Here is a 19,289-nt window from a genome sequence, read left to right on the forward strand (position 1 = left end):
CACTGCTTGTGAGGAAGCACATAGGGGGAACCCCAAGATCAAACACAAAATTTCCGTCACTGGTACTGTGTACTTGGATATGCTTCACTACTATGCTGTACCCCAGTTCCAGGAGGTGCAGCCCCTTGTGATGTTTCTACTAGATGGAGCAATTCCTCATTGGGCAACATGTACTCTACAGTCTTTGGATAAGGAATATTTTTGTCGCTGGGTTGGAAGAGGTGACCCAATTCCACGAGCAACAAGATTGCCGGACATTACCCCATTGAATTTTTTTTTCCTAAGGGATATAATGAGAGAAAGATGTTCGACATACATTTACCGGATGTGCGCACATTGCGCGAACGTATCATTCAAACTGTTGAAAGAGGTACCCGTCAAATACAACGAAATTTGTGGCGTGTGATAGACTATTTCGCGAGTCATAAGCTGTACTCTCATTGAATACATTAAATGGAACTTAGAACACGAGTGTTTGTACGCATGTGTGAAATAATATGTGTGTGTGCATTTTAGTATGATATTTATGGTCACTTTAAATCACGGTAAACATTCTGAAACACCCTGTGTGTCTGTTAATGCTGCTGAACGAAACCAATTCCCCTCCAGTGCGGAACATATTCTCCGGGCGTTTACTTTACGGTTCTCCGACGTTCCGTCCGTGGATAACTTATCTTCAGCGCCCCATCAGCACTAATTCCGGCCAACGGGCTGGCTAAGTGAAGAACACCGCTGCGAGGCAGTCCGTCTTCATCCAGGGAACGCACGCTGCAATCGTTGCGGGGCACCCACAATGTGAAACGCATCAAGAGCAATTCCGTCGAGTTAGAGGAGAGTGAAGAAGGCAATCATTCAGGAGGTATGACTGGCCTGCCGCTACGGAGGCGTTATTAAGAAAAGTGCTGGGGCCCATGAGTCTTCCGCCGGCCGGCTTTTTATTAGAAGGTATGGTCGACTTGGCAAGATTAGCCTTGCGCTGTGAAGAATGGCTAAACTTCCACCATGATATATCCACTCACCGCCCCCTCAACTAGCGGGCAGCCAACAGAGCTTACACTAAAAACAGAATACGGATTCGCTTTTTTTAGACGTAATGTACAACGCAGCCAAGAAATGAGATTAGCATTATGTACAGACGCAAGTGACAAAGACGTGTAAGGAAGTGGTGCATGTCGATGTGACTGCATTTGGGCGATGTGATTTTTAATATCGTCCGCCTTCGTAGCTGATTGGTCAGCGTGGCTGACAAAGGCGGAGGACCCGGGTTCGATTCCCGGTACTGCCAGGGATTTTTCCTTGGTGCAAGAATTGGAACTGAGTGGACTTAACAGTTGTGTTGCCAACTGACGAGCTACTTGAGCGAGTGGTAGCTGCTCAAGCTCACAAAAACAGACATCGGTCCGGAGAGCGGTGTGCAGCACCCAAGCCCCTCCATCACGCTTCCAATGACGCCATTGGCGGAGGATGACACGGCGGTCGGTCGGCAACGATGTGGTGCATGCGCCTGCTGACTGAGTTTACGTTTCGATTATAAATACGATTGGCTTCTGGGCTGATCTCGCGTGGAAGAAAGGACACTATTTTATACCTCTCCATTACAAATTAGATTTGCAATAATCGTTGGGGCCAGTCCGAAGCACCCACGCCAGAATCCAACAACGCTGACCATTAGGAATGTACATGGGTAAGAACTGCACAGAAAACTATTCAGTTTCTGCAGCAGTTGAAAAATTCAGCATGATCACTTCAAATGAACGAATAGTGAATCGGCAGTTACTCAGCCGGAAACATATCATCTTATAGCACTGATTGGTTTCTGCCGAATGACTATCGACTGCTGAGAGGTGCAGTCAATGGTGACAGGCAACGGATAGGCCTTCAGATGACGCACACGTTTAATAACGCAGATATGTGTGTGTGTGTGTGTGTGTGTGTGTGTGTGTGTGTGAGCGCCCTTCATGTCTTGGGCGTTGATACATTTTTCTCTGCATATCAGCTGACTGGAAAGAAAATTTCTTACAGTTAGTCAAGATTTCAACTGTCACGAGCTTATAAGAAATTTCTTGTGCACCACGAACGCTTCGAAAGTTTGGACCGCATTAGGCGCCAGCTTCATGTGCAAGTAGAGTTTGCCTTGCTATTGTATGAACGTGCGTTCATCCACGCTTTGTTACCTCTAGTGAGGTTGAATTGATCGCAGAGGGTAAGTCACTGTACCGAACTGGTGGATGTGTGTGGGGAAACTGGTTCATGGACTTAAAGTATACTACGAATTTTGGGAGTCCGTGAGAGTCCGATACAATGTTTACGGTAATACACAGTGCGTTTTTAATGCAATTGTTGTCGATGCATTCCCCTTCCTTGTACCAATGTTAACAATCCTATCTTAATGGGAAGCTTCACTCTTAAAGAGTCATCGATCCGCATGCACTTTTCAACTTCTAATTATATAGGCTTTAACTCAAACTGATTACGGTTACCAGTGCGTGTGGGTTAATCGGAATGTTATCAGTATTTGAAACAAAGCAAGAACCGTTCGATAGTACAGAAAGCCTTCTGCAGCTTTCTGTGTATCTGTTTAGTGTCTCTGCCATAAATGACCCCGGACGCAAGTATCTTACTGTCGTATGTATTGTTAGGTAGGAAGTAGTTCTACTAACCAGGACACCCTTAAGAAATACGTACCTGCATAGGACACCATCAAGGAGACTGACATCCTCACCGTTTCTCTTTATTACGTATAATGCTTCCCTGTACTTCCCGACACCCTACGCAGCCTATGGCTCATATACAGGACAGTATAAACAGTATTTTGCTCTTATTTCATAGCCTAGAGCCCTAGACCTTCTAGTCACCTCTACATTTTCATGGTCAGAATTTTATTTCATCCTTATTGTTGTAGCGGGCCGCGCGGAGTGGCCGCGTGGTTTGAGCAGCCATGTGACGGATTGCGCGGCCCCTCCCGCCGGAGGTTCGAGTCCTCCCTCGGGCATGGGTGATGGGTGTGTGAGTTGTTCTTAGCATAAGTTAGTTTAAGTAGTGTGCAAGTCTAGGGACCGATGACCTCAGCAGTTTGGTCCCTTAGGAACTCACACACACATTTTATTGTAGTAATCATCAAACTGGAGTGAATAAAGGAGCGCTTATACCGTTCACTTTCCTCGAATACCGCGTAATATCATTTAAGTCAAGTGTGGAAGAATAACTCACGATTTCAAAGTGGTCGTCAAGGGATTAGGGGAAAGCTAAAATTCACGTAACTGCAGTTCGATCCCCGGTTGACCATAGAGCTTTTCCTGGACCTAACTGGTTTCGATTATGTCACATAAGCTTTATATAGGATTCATATCGGCTAATGTGGCTGGCCACATCATTCGCTCGAACTGTCCACAATGTTCTTCAAACCAATTGCGAACAACTACGGGCCGGTCACATGACATCATTGTTTGGTAACTGTAAGTCCATGAATGGCTGCAAATGGTCTCCAGGTAGCCGACCACAACCGTTTCAGTTGAATCAAAGGATCCAGTCCGTTCGATGGAAACACAGTTCACACTATTGTGGAGGCACTACCAGCTTGCACAGTTCCTTGTTGACAACATACGTCCATGACTACGTGGGGTCACTCAAACACTGCCATCAACTCTTAGCAACAGAAATCGGGGCTCGTCTGAGCTGGTCATGTTTTCCAGTCGTCTAGGGTCCAACCGATATGGTCACTAGAGGAGAGGCGCTATAGCGACGTCATGCTGTTGGCAAACGCAATCGCGATGATCGTCTGTCAGGCGCCGTAGCTCATTAACGCCACATTTCGCCACACTGTCCCGATGGACACGTTCGTCATACGTCGCACATTGATTTCTGCTCTTGTTTCACGCAGCGTTGCTTGTCTGTTAACACTGACAATTCTCCGAAAACGCCGCTGCTCTCGCTCGTTAAGTGAAGGCCATCTGCCACTGCGTTGCCCGTGGTGAGAAGTACTTCCTGAAATTTGGTATTCTCGGAGCACTCTTGACGCTGTGGATCTCGCAATATCGAATGCCCTAACGGTTTCCCAAAAGGAATATCCCATGCTTCTAGCTCCAACTACTATTCTGCATTCAGAGAGTGTTAATCCCCAGCCTGCGCTCATAATGACGTGCGAAATCTTTTCTCGTGAACCACCTGGGTACAAATTTCAGGTCAGCCAATGTAATGGCTTTTATACCTTGTGTTCGCGATATTACCGCCATCGGCGTACATGTGCATATCGCTATCCCTCGATTTTTTGTCACCTCAGTGTATATGCGCCTATTACTGATTGGATTAGCCACTTAAGAGGGCTGTGGAAAGCACTTAGTCCAGCAAAGGGTGTAGATTCACGATGCTTTTGTTGCACGCCTCCGCCGCAGTGATGTCGGCGGCCAGATTGCACGGCAGCTCTGAGCACACGCTGCAGGCCGCTGGGAGCTCAAGGCCCCGCGTGTAGGTCAGGAACAGAGCGAGCGCGTGCGCCGATGCCCCGCGGGCACACCCCACCGCTGCACAGCGCGCGGCGGGCCTACAGCAAGCGGCGCATTGAGGCGCTGTTACTAGGCCTGCAAGAGCTCCGACACTCTGCACACTCTGCCACCGGTTGCTTGCGAATCAGCACTGGACAACGCAATCTTCTCCGTACCCTGTGCTCGTAATCAAACGGTGCATTCCTAGCAGTTGTAATGACAAAAACGGGCAAATGAATAGAAAATAACAATAATAATAATTCTGTCAGTTACTATCTAGTTACGTATTTATGCAACGGTACTACAGAGAAGATTTAAGAACTGATATCCAGCGACAAACGGCTAACGCACTACGCAGATCAAGACCTAAATGGACATATTTCCAGGTGTTACTGCTGAATTTATACCCGTCTTCTGTTACCTCAGCGAATCTAATTATACGCTCCTGTTACTCAAACTGAATTTTATGACTCTGAAAACCAGGAGAAACAAAATAGGCATGGCAGATGCTAGCAGGACTCGCACTCTAACATTCTTAATTATATATGTACATAATAACAATAACTTGATGCGGTGCAATCTTTTCTATCGGAAGCCACTATGGCGACTTGCATTTCTCTATCATACCTCAGCTTTCTAGGGAAACGGGAACTAGTTTAGTGTGGAATCCGAAACAAGTTTTATTTCTGGCGATTCCTTACATAGCTGAGAGGTGAAGGCTAGGTTAAAACATAGACTGAAAAATCCGTGGTCCGACTGAGATTCGATTTCGCGACTTCTCAATTTCCAGCCATGCGCTTTAGCTCTTTTTTCCTGTCATTCTGTTCGTCATTCTTCCCATCAATAAGTCTGAACGGTGTCACGTGACACACCTTCAATTTCATCGTTGAATACTTCACTCAGATTTTTTTTTATTATAGAGGACAACCAACCCTCTGACCGAACATGCTGAGCTACTTTACCGTCTTCGCTAGACCATCTGGTTCGATATGTATGTAGATTGGTCATTTAATGGTTCAAATGGCTCTGAACACTATGGGACTTAACTTCTGAGGTCATCAGTCCCCTAGAACTTAGAACTATTTAAACCTAACTAACCTAACGACATCACACACATCCATACCCGAGGCAGTATTCGAACCTGCGACCGTAGCGGTCGCGCGGCTCCAAACTGTAGCGCCGGCGATCATTTAATGGTTCTGATAAGTTTCCGATTGTCAAAGTATGTAACATAAATGGCCGTACCTGTTGACTGCATTCACTTAGAAGCTTAAGTTATTTAGATCACCAGGGACTCTAGACCTTAGTATTTGACACAATCTCATCTGCTACTAAGAAAAAGATACGTAGAGACAGACTGACAACAAAGTGATCCTACAAGAGTTCTGTTTTTGCCTATTGAAGTACGGAAGCCGGCCGCTGTGGCCGAGCGGTTCTAGGCGCTTCAGTCCGGAACCGCGCTGCTGCTACGATCGCAGGTTCGAATCTTGCCTCGGGCATGGATGTATGTCATGTCCTTAGGTTAGTTAGGTTTAAGTAGTTCTAAGTTTAGGGGACTGATGACCTCAGATGTTAAGTCCCATAGTGCTCAGAGCCACTTGAACCATTTGAAGTGTGGAAAGTACAAAAATCTAATGACAGCTGAAAACAGTATACTGAACTGGGAATTGAAACTCCTTGTCACTTCACTTCGGGCCCAATGCCTTTCACTGAGTTATTCATTTGCGCTAGATGGTCCGATTTAATGCTTTAATTTTTAGTAACCATCCCATTATCTAAACTCCACTTACACAGCGAAAGACTTGAAGCAGTGGTTAAGACGCTAGACTCGAATTCCAGAGGAATGCGCTCACATATCCGTCTGGCATCCACATTGAAGTGTACGTGAACAGGGAGACGCCTGACGTACCTTTCCGTCGATGTCCATCCCGAACTTCATCCCCTTCTTTAATGATCCCCACATCGACGAGATGTTAAACTCTTATGTTCTTTCATTTATTTTTCCACAGAGGCTTACCCGCTTACACTGATAGACCAGCGCTGTCCGAAACATCAGGAATGGTGGCGCGTATTTTAGATGCAATCTAAGCGTTTCTGCACAGTGGATATTTCACTATATAGCGGTATGCACGCTTTTTGGTAGATTAACACGTTATGGCGTTTGGAAGGTAGTATAGACAGAAGTCTAAAGCGAAACTTACAGTCGAGCGGTAAAGCGATCCTGTAATCTCGATGGAACGTATAGATTACTGCATACCGCCTCACTACAATCTGAAAGATTTATTCTGAAGGCAAAATGCTACCAGGATTGAGCGTTTGAACGTCTTGAGAAGTGTAAAGTGGTGTGTTAATGTGCATGGACGCTAAATAATGAAAGAGCAAATGCACTCTAAGACAAAAAAATTACTACGATGGAATAATCTGAATGAAACAGAAATCAATAGATGTGACGACTCGTACAGAGAAACAAATGATAACAATTTCAGAAAAATTGGATGATTTATTGAGGAGAAAGAGTTACAAATTAAGTAAATAACGCGTTGGTCTACCTCTGGCCCTTATCTAAGCTTTTAGTCGGCTTCGCATTTATTGATAGAGCTGTTTGATGTCCTGAGTGATATCGTGGCAAATTCTGTCCAATTGGAACGATAGATCGTCCCAATTCCGAAATGGTTGGAGGGACCAGCTCATAATTCTCCAGACGTTCTCATACAGGGACAGAACCGGCAACACTGCTGGCCAAGGTAGGATTTGGCAAGCACGAAGACAAATAGCGGAAACTCGCCATCTGCGGGCTGCCATTAATTTGCTGAAATCAAAGTCCAGGACGGTCTGCCATGAAAGGCAACATAACGAGGGGTAGAGTATCGTCGACGTATCGCTCCGCAGTAAGAGTGCGCAATTGACAACTAAAGGGGTCCTCATATGAAATACAATGGCACCTCAGACAGTCATTCCTAGTTATCGGGCTGTATGGTGGGTAACAATCAGGATGATATGCCACCGCTACCCAGGGCGTCCCCGCACATATCTTCGCTGGTCATATGGGCCTGGAATCTCATTGAATGGAGTAGAACTGTCTTCAGTGAGGGGTCCCGCTTCGAACTGAGCCCCGTTTATCAGCGAAGACGTGTCTGGAGAAGCCCTGGTCGGCACAGGGATACCAACCTGTCACCCATCATACGGCCCGACAACCATGGTGCTTCTCTTAGGCGAGATTTCATTTCATAACAGGACTCATTTTGTTATCATCCGCGGCAGCCTTACGGCACACCAGTTCATCGATGACATTCTACACCCCGTTTTTTCCATTTTAATGCAAGCCATCCTGGGTTTACATTTCAGCAAGATAATACCCGCCCGCACAGGGCGAGAATTTCTACTGGTTGACTCCGTGCTTTCCAAGTCCCACTTTCGCCACCAGTGTCGCCGGATCTCTCCCCAAGTGAGAACGTTTGGAGAATTATGGCCAAGACGTCCATCATGTTCGTGATTTAACAATCTAACGCGCCAATTGGACATAATTTGGCACTACATCCCTCTTGAGGACATCCAACAACTCTGTCAACCAATGCCAAGTCAGATAACTGCTATCACAAGGACCAGAGGCGGACCAAAGGTTTGTTGGCTTGCTCAGTTTGTGAAGCTCTTTCTCTTGAATAAATCAACCAATTTTTCTGAAACTATAATCATTTGTTCCTCTGTACATTAACATCACATGTACCGATTTGTGTCCCACTCTGACAATTCCTTCATGATGGGTCGTTTTTCCCCTTGGATTATCTAGTAATGTGTTGCTTGAAAAAACAATACAATAGGATCATCATTTGGTTTTCTTGCACACTGCACCTGAAGTGTTGAGAAGTCTACACAGACGGATTTAAATAACAGGGAGAGTGATTGGAACCTAATCATTCCGAAAGAACAGTATTATCAATTTGAATAAAAATCTTTGCCGGCCGATGTGGCCGAGCGGCTCTAGGCGCTTCAGTCTGGAACCGAGCGACCGCTACGGTCGCAGGTTCGAATTCTGCCTCGGGCATGGACGTGTGTGATGTCCTTAGGTTAGTTAGGTTTACGTAGTTCTAAGTTCTAGGGGACTGATGACCTCAGATGTTAATTCCCATGGTGCTCAGAGCCATCTCAACCTTTTTTTTTTTTTTTAAAAGCTTGGACTGGCATGTCAACTGACCAGCAGCATCTTTAACGAAACATGAAGCACTATGAGTTATCCACCCTATATACTTTAGCGTGTCTGGTTCTCAACTGGAAGGGTCTCAAAACTGGAAATCCAGAAGGGAATATAGTGGTGAAGATACTGGGACCAGTCAAAGAAAGTAACAAATATAAAGACTACCGACGTGGTTAGGAAGAGACCTCTATCCTTGTACGGACATACTCACAAGACGCATCCCAGAAGGTTGACCAGTCAGCATATCGACTGGAAGGAACAATGCATCCAGAGCATGCACAACTACTGGACGAACGCCAGAATCCACTCCAAACACAACAGTTGAAAATGTAGTGGTCCTTAGTCGGCCTATACGAAAGGAGAAGAAGAAAAAAATGGTGTTCAGTTTTGAGAAAATAGCAAACGCAGTTACAGCTCTTCTGTACGATAATGGACACGTCAGCTCACGAAATTTTTCCTCCCTCTGTATTCGTGGAGCTCAGTTATCTGTTGTAGTACTATCACGACGATTTATGGACAAACTATCCATTCAAAAAGCAGTTACCTGCCTGACTAGCCCCTCTTATCACGAGATGGTGACAAAAGACAGACAGAGGGCAGCGCGATCAGGATCCGCTGTGGCCGGATGCGCTCCTCGCGGTTCTGCGAAATGGCCCGCGTGCCGCGTGCTCCATCCATCCGTCGTGTTTCGCTTGGGCCCCCCTGCCCCTCCCCCTTACCCATTCCCTTTCCTCCGCTGAGCCGCTAATTTGCACACAGATTGGCGCTCATACAATGGGCCCGCAACGTCTTAACGACTTCCGGAGCAGGCGCGCGTTGCGCTTTAGCAGCCTGCAATCCTCTCGTCCCGTCCTACACTGCGATTCGTCTTCAGCACCAGGTGCCAATCACAGGTCCATCACTTTTACTGAGCCGTATTTATGGCCTCAAACTGAAAGAGACTGGATTTTAGCTTCCAGATGACAAGGAAGTCATTAAATACACGGCACCAGCCTAGCCAACCACAGGTCGGAAAGCGTAATGTTCGTCGCCTTCTCGATGGAACCACTCCGGCATTTTTCCTACTTAGTTTTCCAAATAATTCTAGTTGTCATCGTCAGCAGCATCAGCCGTTTGATATTCTCTGATATACAGGGTGTCCCAGCTATCTTGTCCACCCAAAATATCTCTGGAACTATAACAGCTATTGGAAAACGACTTTCACCGGTATCAATGTAGGGCTGGGGACCATGAAATGGTTCAAATGGCTCTGAGCACTATGGGACTCAACTGCTGTGGTCATAAGTCCCCTAGAACTTAGAACTACTTAAACCTAACTAACCTAAGGACAGCACACAACACCCAGCCATCACGAGGCAGAGAAAATCCCTGACCCCGCCGGGAATCGAACCCGGGAACCCGGGCGTGGGAAGCGAGAACGCTACCGCACGACCACGAGATGCGGGCTGGGGACCATGAATGTACATATTTGGAAACATTCTAAAACGAAAGCATATGTGTTTTTTAACACAAACTTCTGTTTTTTTTAAATGGACCTCCTATATTTTTTCTTCAGCAATCCATAGCATGACAAAGCACGTACACAATGGCGTTGATTGCATCGCAATATTCCCATTACATCCCGAGATATTGAGACGCGAAGTTGACGCTTAGAACACCCGACATGCGCTGCTAGCGCACGTCCTGAGGCTCAGGCGTGAACCGCATGCTGCCCGTAATCTCGGTGTGATTATGTGTAATCACACCTCCATACTTATCAAGAGGTCCGAAACAACGGTAAAACTTTTAGTCCACTTGCTCGTTTCACTAAAACCATCAACATGAATTTTACTATTACGAGTGAATGATTAACTGTCACTTGCGCTAGATCTACAGTAAAGTAAAGTTTTAACGTTGAACGGCATTACCTTTTTAGTAACGGATTAACGATAAGCGAAGTTAACTTTGTGACTAACGTTGCGGTACACAGATATGTTACAGAACCGCATCACCCCTAGCCTATGGGATAAATACCTGCTGGAACGTATGACGTTAATGCAGCATGGAAGCAGACCGCATTATTCCTTTCGGACCTCTTGATAAGTATGGAAGCGTTATTACGCATGTCAATCACATCGCGATTAAGGGCAGCATGGGGTTCACGCCTGAGCCTCAGCACGTGCGCTAGCAGCGCATGTCGGGTGTTCTAAGCGTCAACTTCGCGTCTTAATATCTCGGGATGTAATGGGAATATTGCGATGCAATCAACGCCATTGTGTATGTGCTTTGTCATGCTATGGATTGCTGAAGAAAAAATATAGGAGGTCCATTTAAAAAAAAAAAACATAAGTTTGTGTTAAAAAAACACATATGCTTTCGTTTTAGAATGTTTCCAAATATGTACATTCATGGTCCCCAGCCCTACACTGATACCGGTGAAAGTCATTTCCCAATAGCTGTTATTGTTCCAGAGATATTTTGGGTGGACAAGATAGCTGGGACACCCTGTATAAAGCTTTTCTAGATTTTTCTGCCCGCATCTCGTGGTCGTGCGGTAGCGTTCTAGCTTCCCACGCCCGGGTTCCCGGGTTCGATTCCCGGCGGGGTCAGGGATTTTCTCTGCCTCGTGATGGCTGGGTGTTGTGTGCTGTCCTTAGGTTAGTTAGGTTTAAGTAGTTCTAAGTTCTAGGGGACTGATGACCATAGATGTTAAGTCCCATAGTGCTCAGAGCCATTTGAACCATTTAGATTTTTCCGTGTATTACGTTCTTTGTCCATATTGCCCGTATTGCTACTGCGAGTCATCTGACACAAGTTCGTCGTCTCGATCTTCTTTTGATTCCAGGTAAAGTTCTCTTTCATACATCTTCCATCCTTTTGCCATACTACATGTTCCTCACAGTAGTACAGCTCCAGGTCACAGAAACTGAGGCCGGCCGGAGTGGCCGTGCGGTTCTAGGCGCTACAGTCTGGAGCCGAGCGGCCGCTGCGGTCGCAGGTTCGAATCCTGCCTCGGGCATGGATGTGTGTGATGTCCTTAGGTTAGTTAGGTTTAATTAGTTCTAAGTTATAGGCGACTGATGACCTCAGAAGTTAAGTCGCATAGTGCTCAGAGCCATTTGAACCATTTGAACCACAGAAACTGACAACTATCGAGAGAGCACTGTGCTTACACCATACCTTTCAATACAGCACGCAGTGACTTCTTGGCTTATTGGCTGAGGAAGACACAAGTTGGTAGGCGCATTTATAAGGGTGAATGATGAGGCCTACTCATAAAAATGGCTCTGAGCATTATGGGACTTAACATCTGAGGTCATCAGTCCCCTAGACTTAGAACTACTTAAACCTAACTAACCTTAGGACATCACACACATCCATGCCCGCGACACCTGCTCATATTTCTCGCCGGTTGCATAAGAGTGGCGGTAATAGCGCAGCTATGTGGATGCAAATCAGGTTTACTTTAAATAAACTGAAGTAACTATTCTGAGATCAAGAGACTTGTACACGGTACAAATGGACAAAATGACCAGCTGAAATAGATATCGTATATGACTTCGGAATAACCGGTATTTTCGTTATCTGTTTGCTCTCGGTTATAATACTTTTTTTCATTTTCTGCTAATAACTAAGAAAACGCCATATTTTTCATAGTACCAGTGCTAAAATTATTGGTCTTTAAATAACGTTTATTCACAAAATTTTCATTGATTTAAAATACTGTCTTGTTACAGAAAATGGGGAAAAGATCAGTGCAGTTTTAATAAATCTACTTACGGTTAGAAACCATCGATACTCACATACATGAGGATGAGCATAGCTTTGCTGAAACAATAATGTATCCGTTGCCTTGTGACGTGGCCCATAAGAAGTAACGAATTTACGTGCAGTGTGCAAGACTTTTCCCCGTCTGGTCTATGCGATAGTTTCCTGCTGTTCTCCTCAGACATTGGTTGTAATGCAGAATGGCACCTTCCCAAGTTTTGAAGTAAGTTTCCAAGTGCAGTATCAGTGAAGTACAATGCTCTATTTACTTTAAAAGGCCAACGAACTTGCGACAGCCGGCTGGGGTGGCCGAGCGGTTCTAGGCGCTGCAGTCTGGAACCGCGCGACCCCTACGGTCGCAGGTTCGAATCCTGCCTCGGGCATGGATGTGTGTGATGTCCTTAGGTTAGTTAGGTTTAAGTAGTTTTAAATTCTAGGGGACTGATGACCTCAGAAGTTAAGTCAAATAGTGCTCACAGCATTTTTTTCTTTTTTCTTTTGAAGTTGCGACATAATGTAAGGAAAAAACATTCACAGTGTCCCTTAATTGATACTCCCATACTTTTATTTAGGTTCTATAAATTTAGGATAATAACAGAATCCTTAATTTTGTGGTTGCTTCAGGATGAACAAATGACACTACCCAAAAGTGAAGGTGCAGGGAAGACCTCAGTTTGTGACCTTTCACCCTCGCTGTCATCCCGAACGTCTTCCTCATCTTTGCCGTCTTTACTGGAGGTACTGAGGCCGATTTCTGCCATAGCCGCTATCTCATGTCGATCGAGATGATTTACTCCTCGCGTTCATTAGAATTTTTCAACCTTTGTTGGAAGTCTTACGTTTATTGCTGGAAATAACAGCAATAAACAAACCGAAAATCTGTTATTTCAAGCTGTTTTAACGTTCAGGTTAATCTGGAGACGAAAACACCAGTATAACTGAAAACCGCTTTTTGAACTATAACCACCATCCCAAGAACAGGTAGACTAGCATAGAGAGCTGCATCAAACCAGATGGAGACGAAAAGACCAGTATAACTGAAAACCGGTATTTTAGCTATAACCACCATCCCTAGAACAGGTGGACTAGCATAGAGCCGGCCAGTGTGGCTGAGCGGTTCTAGGCGCTTCAGTCTGGAACCGCGCGACCGCTACGTCGCAGGTTCGAATCCTGCCTCGGGCATGGATGTGTGTGATGTCCTTAGGTTAGTTAGGTTTAAGTAGTTCTAAGTTCTAGGGGACTGATGACCTCAGATGTAAAGTCCCATAGTGCTCAGAGCCATTTTTGAACTAGCATAGAGAGCTGCATCGAACCAGTCCTCGCACTGAAGATCACAACAACAACAACGACAACGATGACAGCGTCTCGAAGACGACGAGGACGAAGTACCGCACTGCGATTACGATGTGGAAATATTTCAGTGACGCCATGTTCATTATAAGTGGATAAAACAACTTCAGAATTGCGCAGGTGGATTACAACAGTAACGGAGCATACATGGCTACTGTTTCTCTGCGCTGTCCGCTAGCAAACAGGGCAGCAGTGTTTTGGCTAGCGAGTAGGTCGCAGCTGTTTGCGGAACGTTTGGTTTTTCCTCCTCCCTCCTCTCCGCTCTTACTCAGAAGAGTGAGGAAGCGATGTGTCAGCGGTTGCCCTCATTGCGCGCGATTCACCGCCTTCTGGGCAAAAGTTTTGCAACACTGGCGGCGCCCAGTTGTCTGCAACACACAGCACGCCTACTTGTCTTCTTTCTCTAGGTTTTCTTTCCTCGCTATCTCACGCGGCTTTTTTCCCTGGCAGCCTGGAGACGTAACGTATGCTCTACGCGTTTTGATTACGGACGTACGTTTTAATCGGCGAAGTAACGGTAAATACTTCTGACAGATGCGGCGGCGGGGCGTTTGATCTGTCCTAACGAACCCATAAATGTTTTTCAATTGGATTCAGTCACATGTCATATCTAGAGGTTACTCATCCCACGTACGTCTCCGTCACGCGACAACTGTGACAAGTTAATATGTAAGTCTGACATATATTATTAACGCGGCAGTTTGTGTGTGTGCGTGTGTGTGTGTTACTAAGTTTGTTATTCCTTCACGCTGAAACGACTGGACGGATATCGATAACATACGAAATGGAGATAGCTTTCACCCTGAATTAGCTGCATTAACACATAGGCTATCTTATAGATACCTGCTTATCAAAGGGATTGGTGTGAGCGAACCGCACAATAAACCTGGGGTTATTGTGAGCAGGAGGTCCTTACTCATTGGTCTGAAGATGACCAGCCGGCCGAAGTGGCCGTGCGGTTAAAGGCGCTGCAGTCTGGAACCGCAAGACCGCTACGGTCGCAGGTTCGAATCCTGCCTCGGGCATGGATGTTTGTGATGTCCTTAGGTTAGTTAGGTTTAACTAGTTCTAAGTTCTAGGGGACTAATGACCTCAGCAGCTGAGTCCCATAGTGCTCAGAGCCATTTGAACCATCTGAAGATGACCATATTAGTGGCCGAAAGCGGTTACACCGTAATAAATAAATTGTGAACAAGAATGTTTTTGATGGACAAAAAAAGAATAATTGCAATATACAGGGCCAGTTTAAGATTCAAGAAACACTAGCGGCCGCTTAGAGCGCCAAGCTGAGAAGATCGCAAAGAAGCCCAAGTGCAAGATTTGTATACAGTTTGTATCATAATCAGTAGCGAAAACTAAGTACGAGGGAAAAGAGGGAACTAGTGCCGTCGAGTGGGAGGGGGGGGAGGCAGATTAGCTCAACGTAGAAACACGCAGAGGCTGCAGCCTAGAAGCAATCTTCAATTTTCTCACGTTCCACTGCGAGCAAAAACGATTAGCAACAACGTAATGAGAAATACTTCACTACTTTATGACATACGACTTCGTGATTCTAGACAGAAATTAATCAATCCGTCAGCGACTCTGCTCGCTTGGACTCGCATTACAACTTCCGCATTTTCTGCCACCATCACACGTCGGAGAACGGCACTCCCATACTAACTGCGCCATCACTTCAGCATTGCTAATAAGACGGATCTCTTTATTGCATTTCCAGGGGCGCTTAATGCTGGGACAAGGGTCCGCATTACTGATCACGCTGTCGACTTCACACTCACTACAACAGACACGTTGCTACGTGTAGGCGGCAGAGAAATACGAGCACACAGATTTCGCTCACGGTTTTCCAGCTGTCTGCCAAAGCCTTCGTTCAACGATGGCTTTCAGAAGAAAAGGAGAGAGATCAACGTCCCGTCGATTAACGATGCAGTTGGAGATGAAATCCGAAACTGATTCAAGAACCATTGCACCATCCGCCACAAGTGATTCAGGGAAACAAAGGGAATCCTAGAACAAAGGTTGCCAGACAGGATCTGAACTATTTTTCGCAGGCACGAGTCCAGCCTCGTTACTACCACGCCAACTTGGTTGGTAACAATGAGGAAAATTCGTCGACCTTTTCCGTGATCTACGTGTCAGAAGACAGTTGGTAAGCAGACACTTAAAGGCGAGTACATAAGCAGTGCCTTGCCTTCGTAGCGAGTTGATAGCTGATTCTACAGAAGTCAGTTCGTACATGTTGGCCGCTGAAGGGATCGTGTATACCATGTCAGCGTCAGTGAAGGTTTGAAAATGGTGTACTGGGTCACCGGTACTGGCAACAATCTAATAAAATAACATCAAAATGACAGTTTCAGATGTTTCATTTTATTACGTAAGTGAATAGCCGATGTCCCATGGACAATGGTACACAAAGATGGACATACAAAAACTTCGTAGTGGAGATAGTGCAGTGTCAACTAACCTGGATTTAGAAACCTCGAGTAGAAGCGGCGGGACAAATATTTTTGTAACCAATATTCAGTATATGCAGAGAGTGGGGGAGGCGAGTTACGCGATACCGCTATCGAGCGACTAGTCGTCAATGTACCTCCGTATGTCGTATTGTTAGTTGTAGAATTTCAGGAGAAGAACGGTGGGCAATGTATCGACACTTCGCTTCACTCCCACATACATAGCGAAATGAGAAACCACAAAGTAGCTCTTAGTTCACCTTTCCTACGGCCATGCCACACATCGCAAGAAGTCTACCATTTGTAACGGAATGCAACAAACGTACGAATACTTCACCAGTGTTTGACTGTGCAGAACCAAAACTGGCATAGGGAAGCAAAGACTCGTGATTGGATTTTCTGTGACCTCAGTGACAGATTACACAGTAGGTGTGATCCAACTGTACAGTTGTAAGCCTGCTGGGGGAAAAAATTGCAGTATGAGTATTGAACCTTCAAAACAGCAGTTTATTACACATTAATATGATGTTTAAGGTGCCCTCCGACTAGAGAGCACCCTTACTTATACTGCAAATAGTATGACATACAGTGCAGAGATTAACACAACAGGTACCTAATGGTTGGAAGACAGCGTTTGCCATTACGTTCGCTGGTCTCCGACAGTTTCGAGTATAAGTCAATCCATAAAATACAAATTGGCTATTCCTCTAAATTGATTTAAGCAATGACTTTAGTGTCTAAGCATCTTTCATATGCCGTCTCGAAGTTAGTGTGACATCCCCCGTCCTACCTAAGAGAACAGTTTCACAGATTGTCAAATCCAAACGTAGGTAATATGATAGTCGGTCAGAGTACCTTATTTTCCCTACTGATATGGTTGTAACAAGTTTTCCTGTCTTGGTTGGTTTTACATTTCCGGGTGTCCGGCCAGGATGGCAATTACATTTTTCTGCACCGTATTTCGACGACGGCGACTGCGTTTTTCAGCCAGTTCTGTCGTGTGATGAACTTTTGGATTCCAACTAGTCTAAGAAACGATCGCAAGTAAGAAAGTGAGAGAGGATCGTCGGACATGGGAGATACTGAGTGAAAAAAATCTGGGACTTGAAAACTAGGACTTATAAGCATGTACGAACAGGTCGAGAAGTATAGGGTTAATGGGAGAGATAATGCCATAAGAATGAGCGAAAATAATTTGTTTCATGAATTGTTTATTAACGAATCTGTCACAGTTCCAGGACATATATTTGGCGTCTTGTTTCGAACCACCTGGTCCATTCTCATGCGACATACTGTGGTTCCACTGGAAGTCCCTATCTTAATAACAAACATCGAAACGGCAATGCATGCTTTACAGAGTAATGGCAGATGACTGTAGCAATCAAATGTGCCTAGTTAGCAAGTCAGACTCTTTTTTTTTTTTTTTTTTTTACTTTGTAAAGCATTTATTGCCATTTTGATGGTTGTCAGTAGGATCAGGCACTTTCCGTGCAACCTCAGTAGGTCAGGCTTGAGCACGTACCAACTGGTTCGAAACTAGTTGCCAAATATACATATGGCCTGCAACTGTGACAATTTATTAATAAATGCTTCAAGAAATATAAAAAAGAGGTTGCTAGTCCTCTATCAACAAAATGTTGAAACAGAGAAATAGGATGCCAGCAACAGCAATCAATTTTCGACCAATAGGGAAAAATATAACAGGTAGGCCAAGTGAACTAGATAGATCAAGCAGTAACTAATCATCAACAATTGAAGCACTGAACAAGAGGACGTTGCAGGTAACTTAGTGACACACTTGTAAAGAGAAAGAAGAAGAAAAGTAAACCTTTCCGCACCTAGAAGTACATCTTCAGACACGGCAGTTGACAGCATCACACAGAGACTTGTTGCCATACACACAGTGGGACGTACCTTTAACAGTGGTCTGGCGGTGGTAAGGCTTGGCCCTGGGTCTCCGCAAGCTCGGCGCCGGCGCCGGCGCCGGACCGAGGGGTTGCGCCTCCTCCTTCGCGGCCAGCTCTTCTTCCGCCCCCAGGCCTGCCTCCACGCCCTCGGCCGCCAGCGCTGCTACGACTCGGAAGCCGAACCGCCACAGCAAGCGCTCCCTCTCGGCTGCCAGCTGCTCCCGCAACAGCAGTTCTGCGGCGCCCGGGTCCGCCGGACCGAACAGGCAGCGGGCGGCCCCACGGGCGCGCGCGACTTCCTTCTCGGCCGGCACGGCGCCGGGCAGCAGCAGGCACGTCTCCACCATAGCAGCTGAGGCCGTCAGCATCGCGCCAGCGTACGCGATACTCTGCCGGCACAGCTCTCTGCGCGAGCTGGCCTGCGGCGGCCCGGTCCCCCCCGCCCTAGCACCCTTCCCCCACCACTCCCGCGTGTAGCCAATCGGCAGCCGGCGGGCTGGCCACGTGCCGCGTCCCAGGACACACCGCTGCTGCCGAGTGTTGCGCCTCTCTTGCGTTACGCTTTTTCCACTTCGTAAATTCCTGCTTTTTCCTGGTAACGAGATTTCCGTTTTCTACCGGGAAGCGAGCAAAGTCTCGGTTAAGTATTGCTCGACAAGGTAAACCGCCGTCCGCTAAAGTGAACGTCATCTGCTGGGACAGTGAGTGCACGCAGCAGACGCCGCCACTTGCCATTTAAATACCTCCTATCAGCTGCGGGGCGGCGCCTCAGCAGACTACCCGATACTGCATTTTAGACCGTGGAAGCGGAGACAGAGATATGCCAACCTCCGTGGCTTTGACCGAGTGTCACAATATCGTACAGAGATTTTGAAAGTTCGGTTACCACCTCGTAGGAGGGCGTGAGTCTTAAATGCACTACTGGCCATTAAAATTGCTACGCCACGAAGATGACGTGCTACAGACGCGAAATTTAACCGACAGCAAGAAGATGCTGTGATATGAAAATGATTAGCTTTTCAGAGCATTCACACATGGTTGGCGCCGGTGGCGACACCTACAATGTGCTGACATGAGGAAAGTTTCCAACCGATTTCTCATACACAAACATCAGTTGACCGCCGTTGCCTGGTGAAACGTTGTTGTGATGCCTCGTGTA

General features: G+C 46.1%; 1 protein-coding gene across 1 annotated transcript in view; it reads right to left on the reverse strand.

Moving 5' to 3' along the window:
* Positions 1-18,506, reverse strand: part of LOC124622043 — a 58,336-nt gene extending 39,830 nt beyond the window's left edge. The window contains exon 1 of the mRNA XM_047147602.1: positions 18,138-18,506. Within this exon, the coding sequence (XP_047003558.1) occupies positions 18,138-18,498 (361 nt within the window). The 5' untranslated portion in view covers positions 18,499-18,506. The remainder of the gene's footprint in view (positions 1-18,137) is intronic.
* Positions 18,507-19,289: the final 783 nt, after the last annotated feature.

Source organism: Schistocerca americana, chromosome 7 (assembly GCF_021461395.2).
Source record: "Schistocerca americana isolate TAMUIC-IGC-003095 chromosome 7, iqSchAmer2.1, whole genome shotgun sequence".
Taxonomy (NCBI): domain Eukaryota; kingdom Metazoa; phylum Arthropoda; class Insecta; order Orthoptera; family Acrididae; genus Schistocerca; species Schistocerca americana.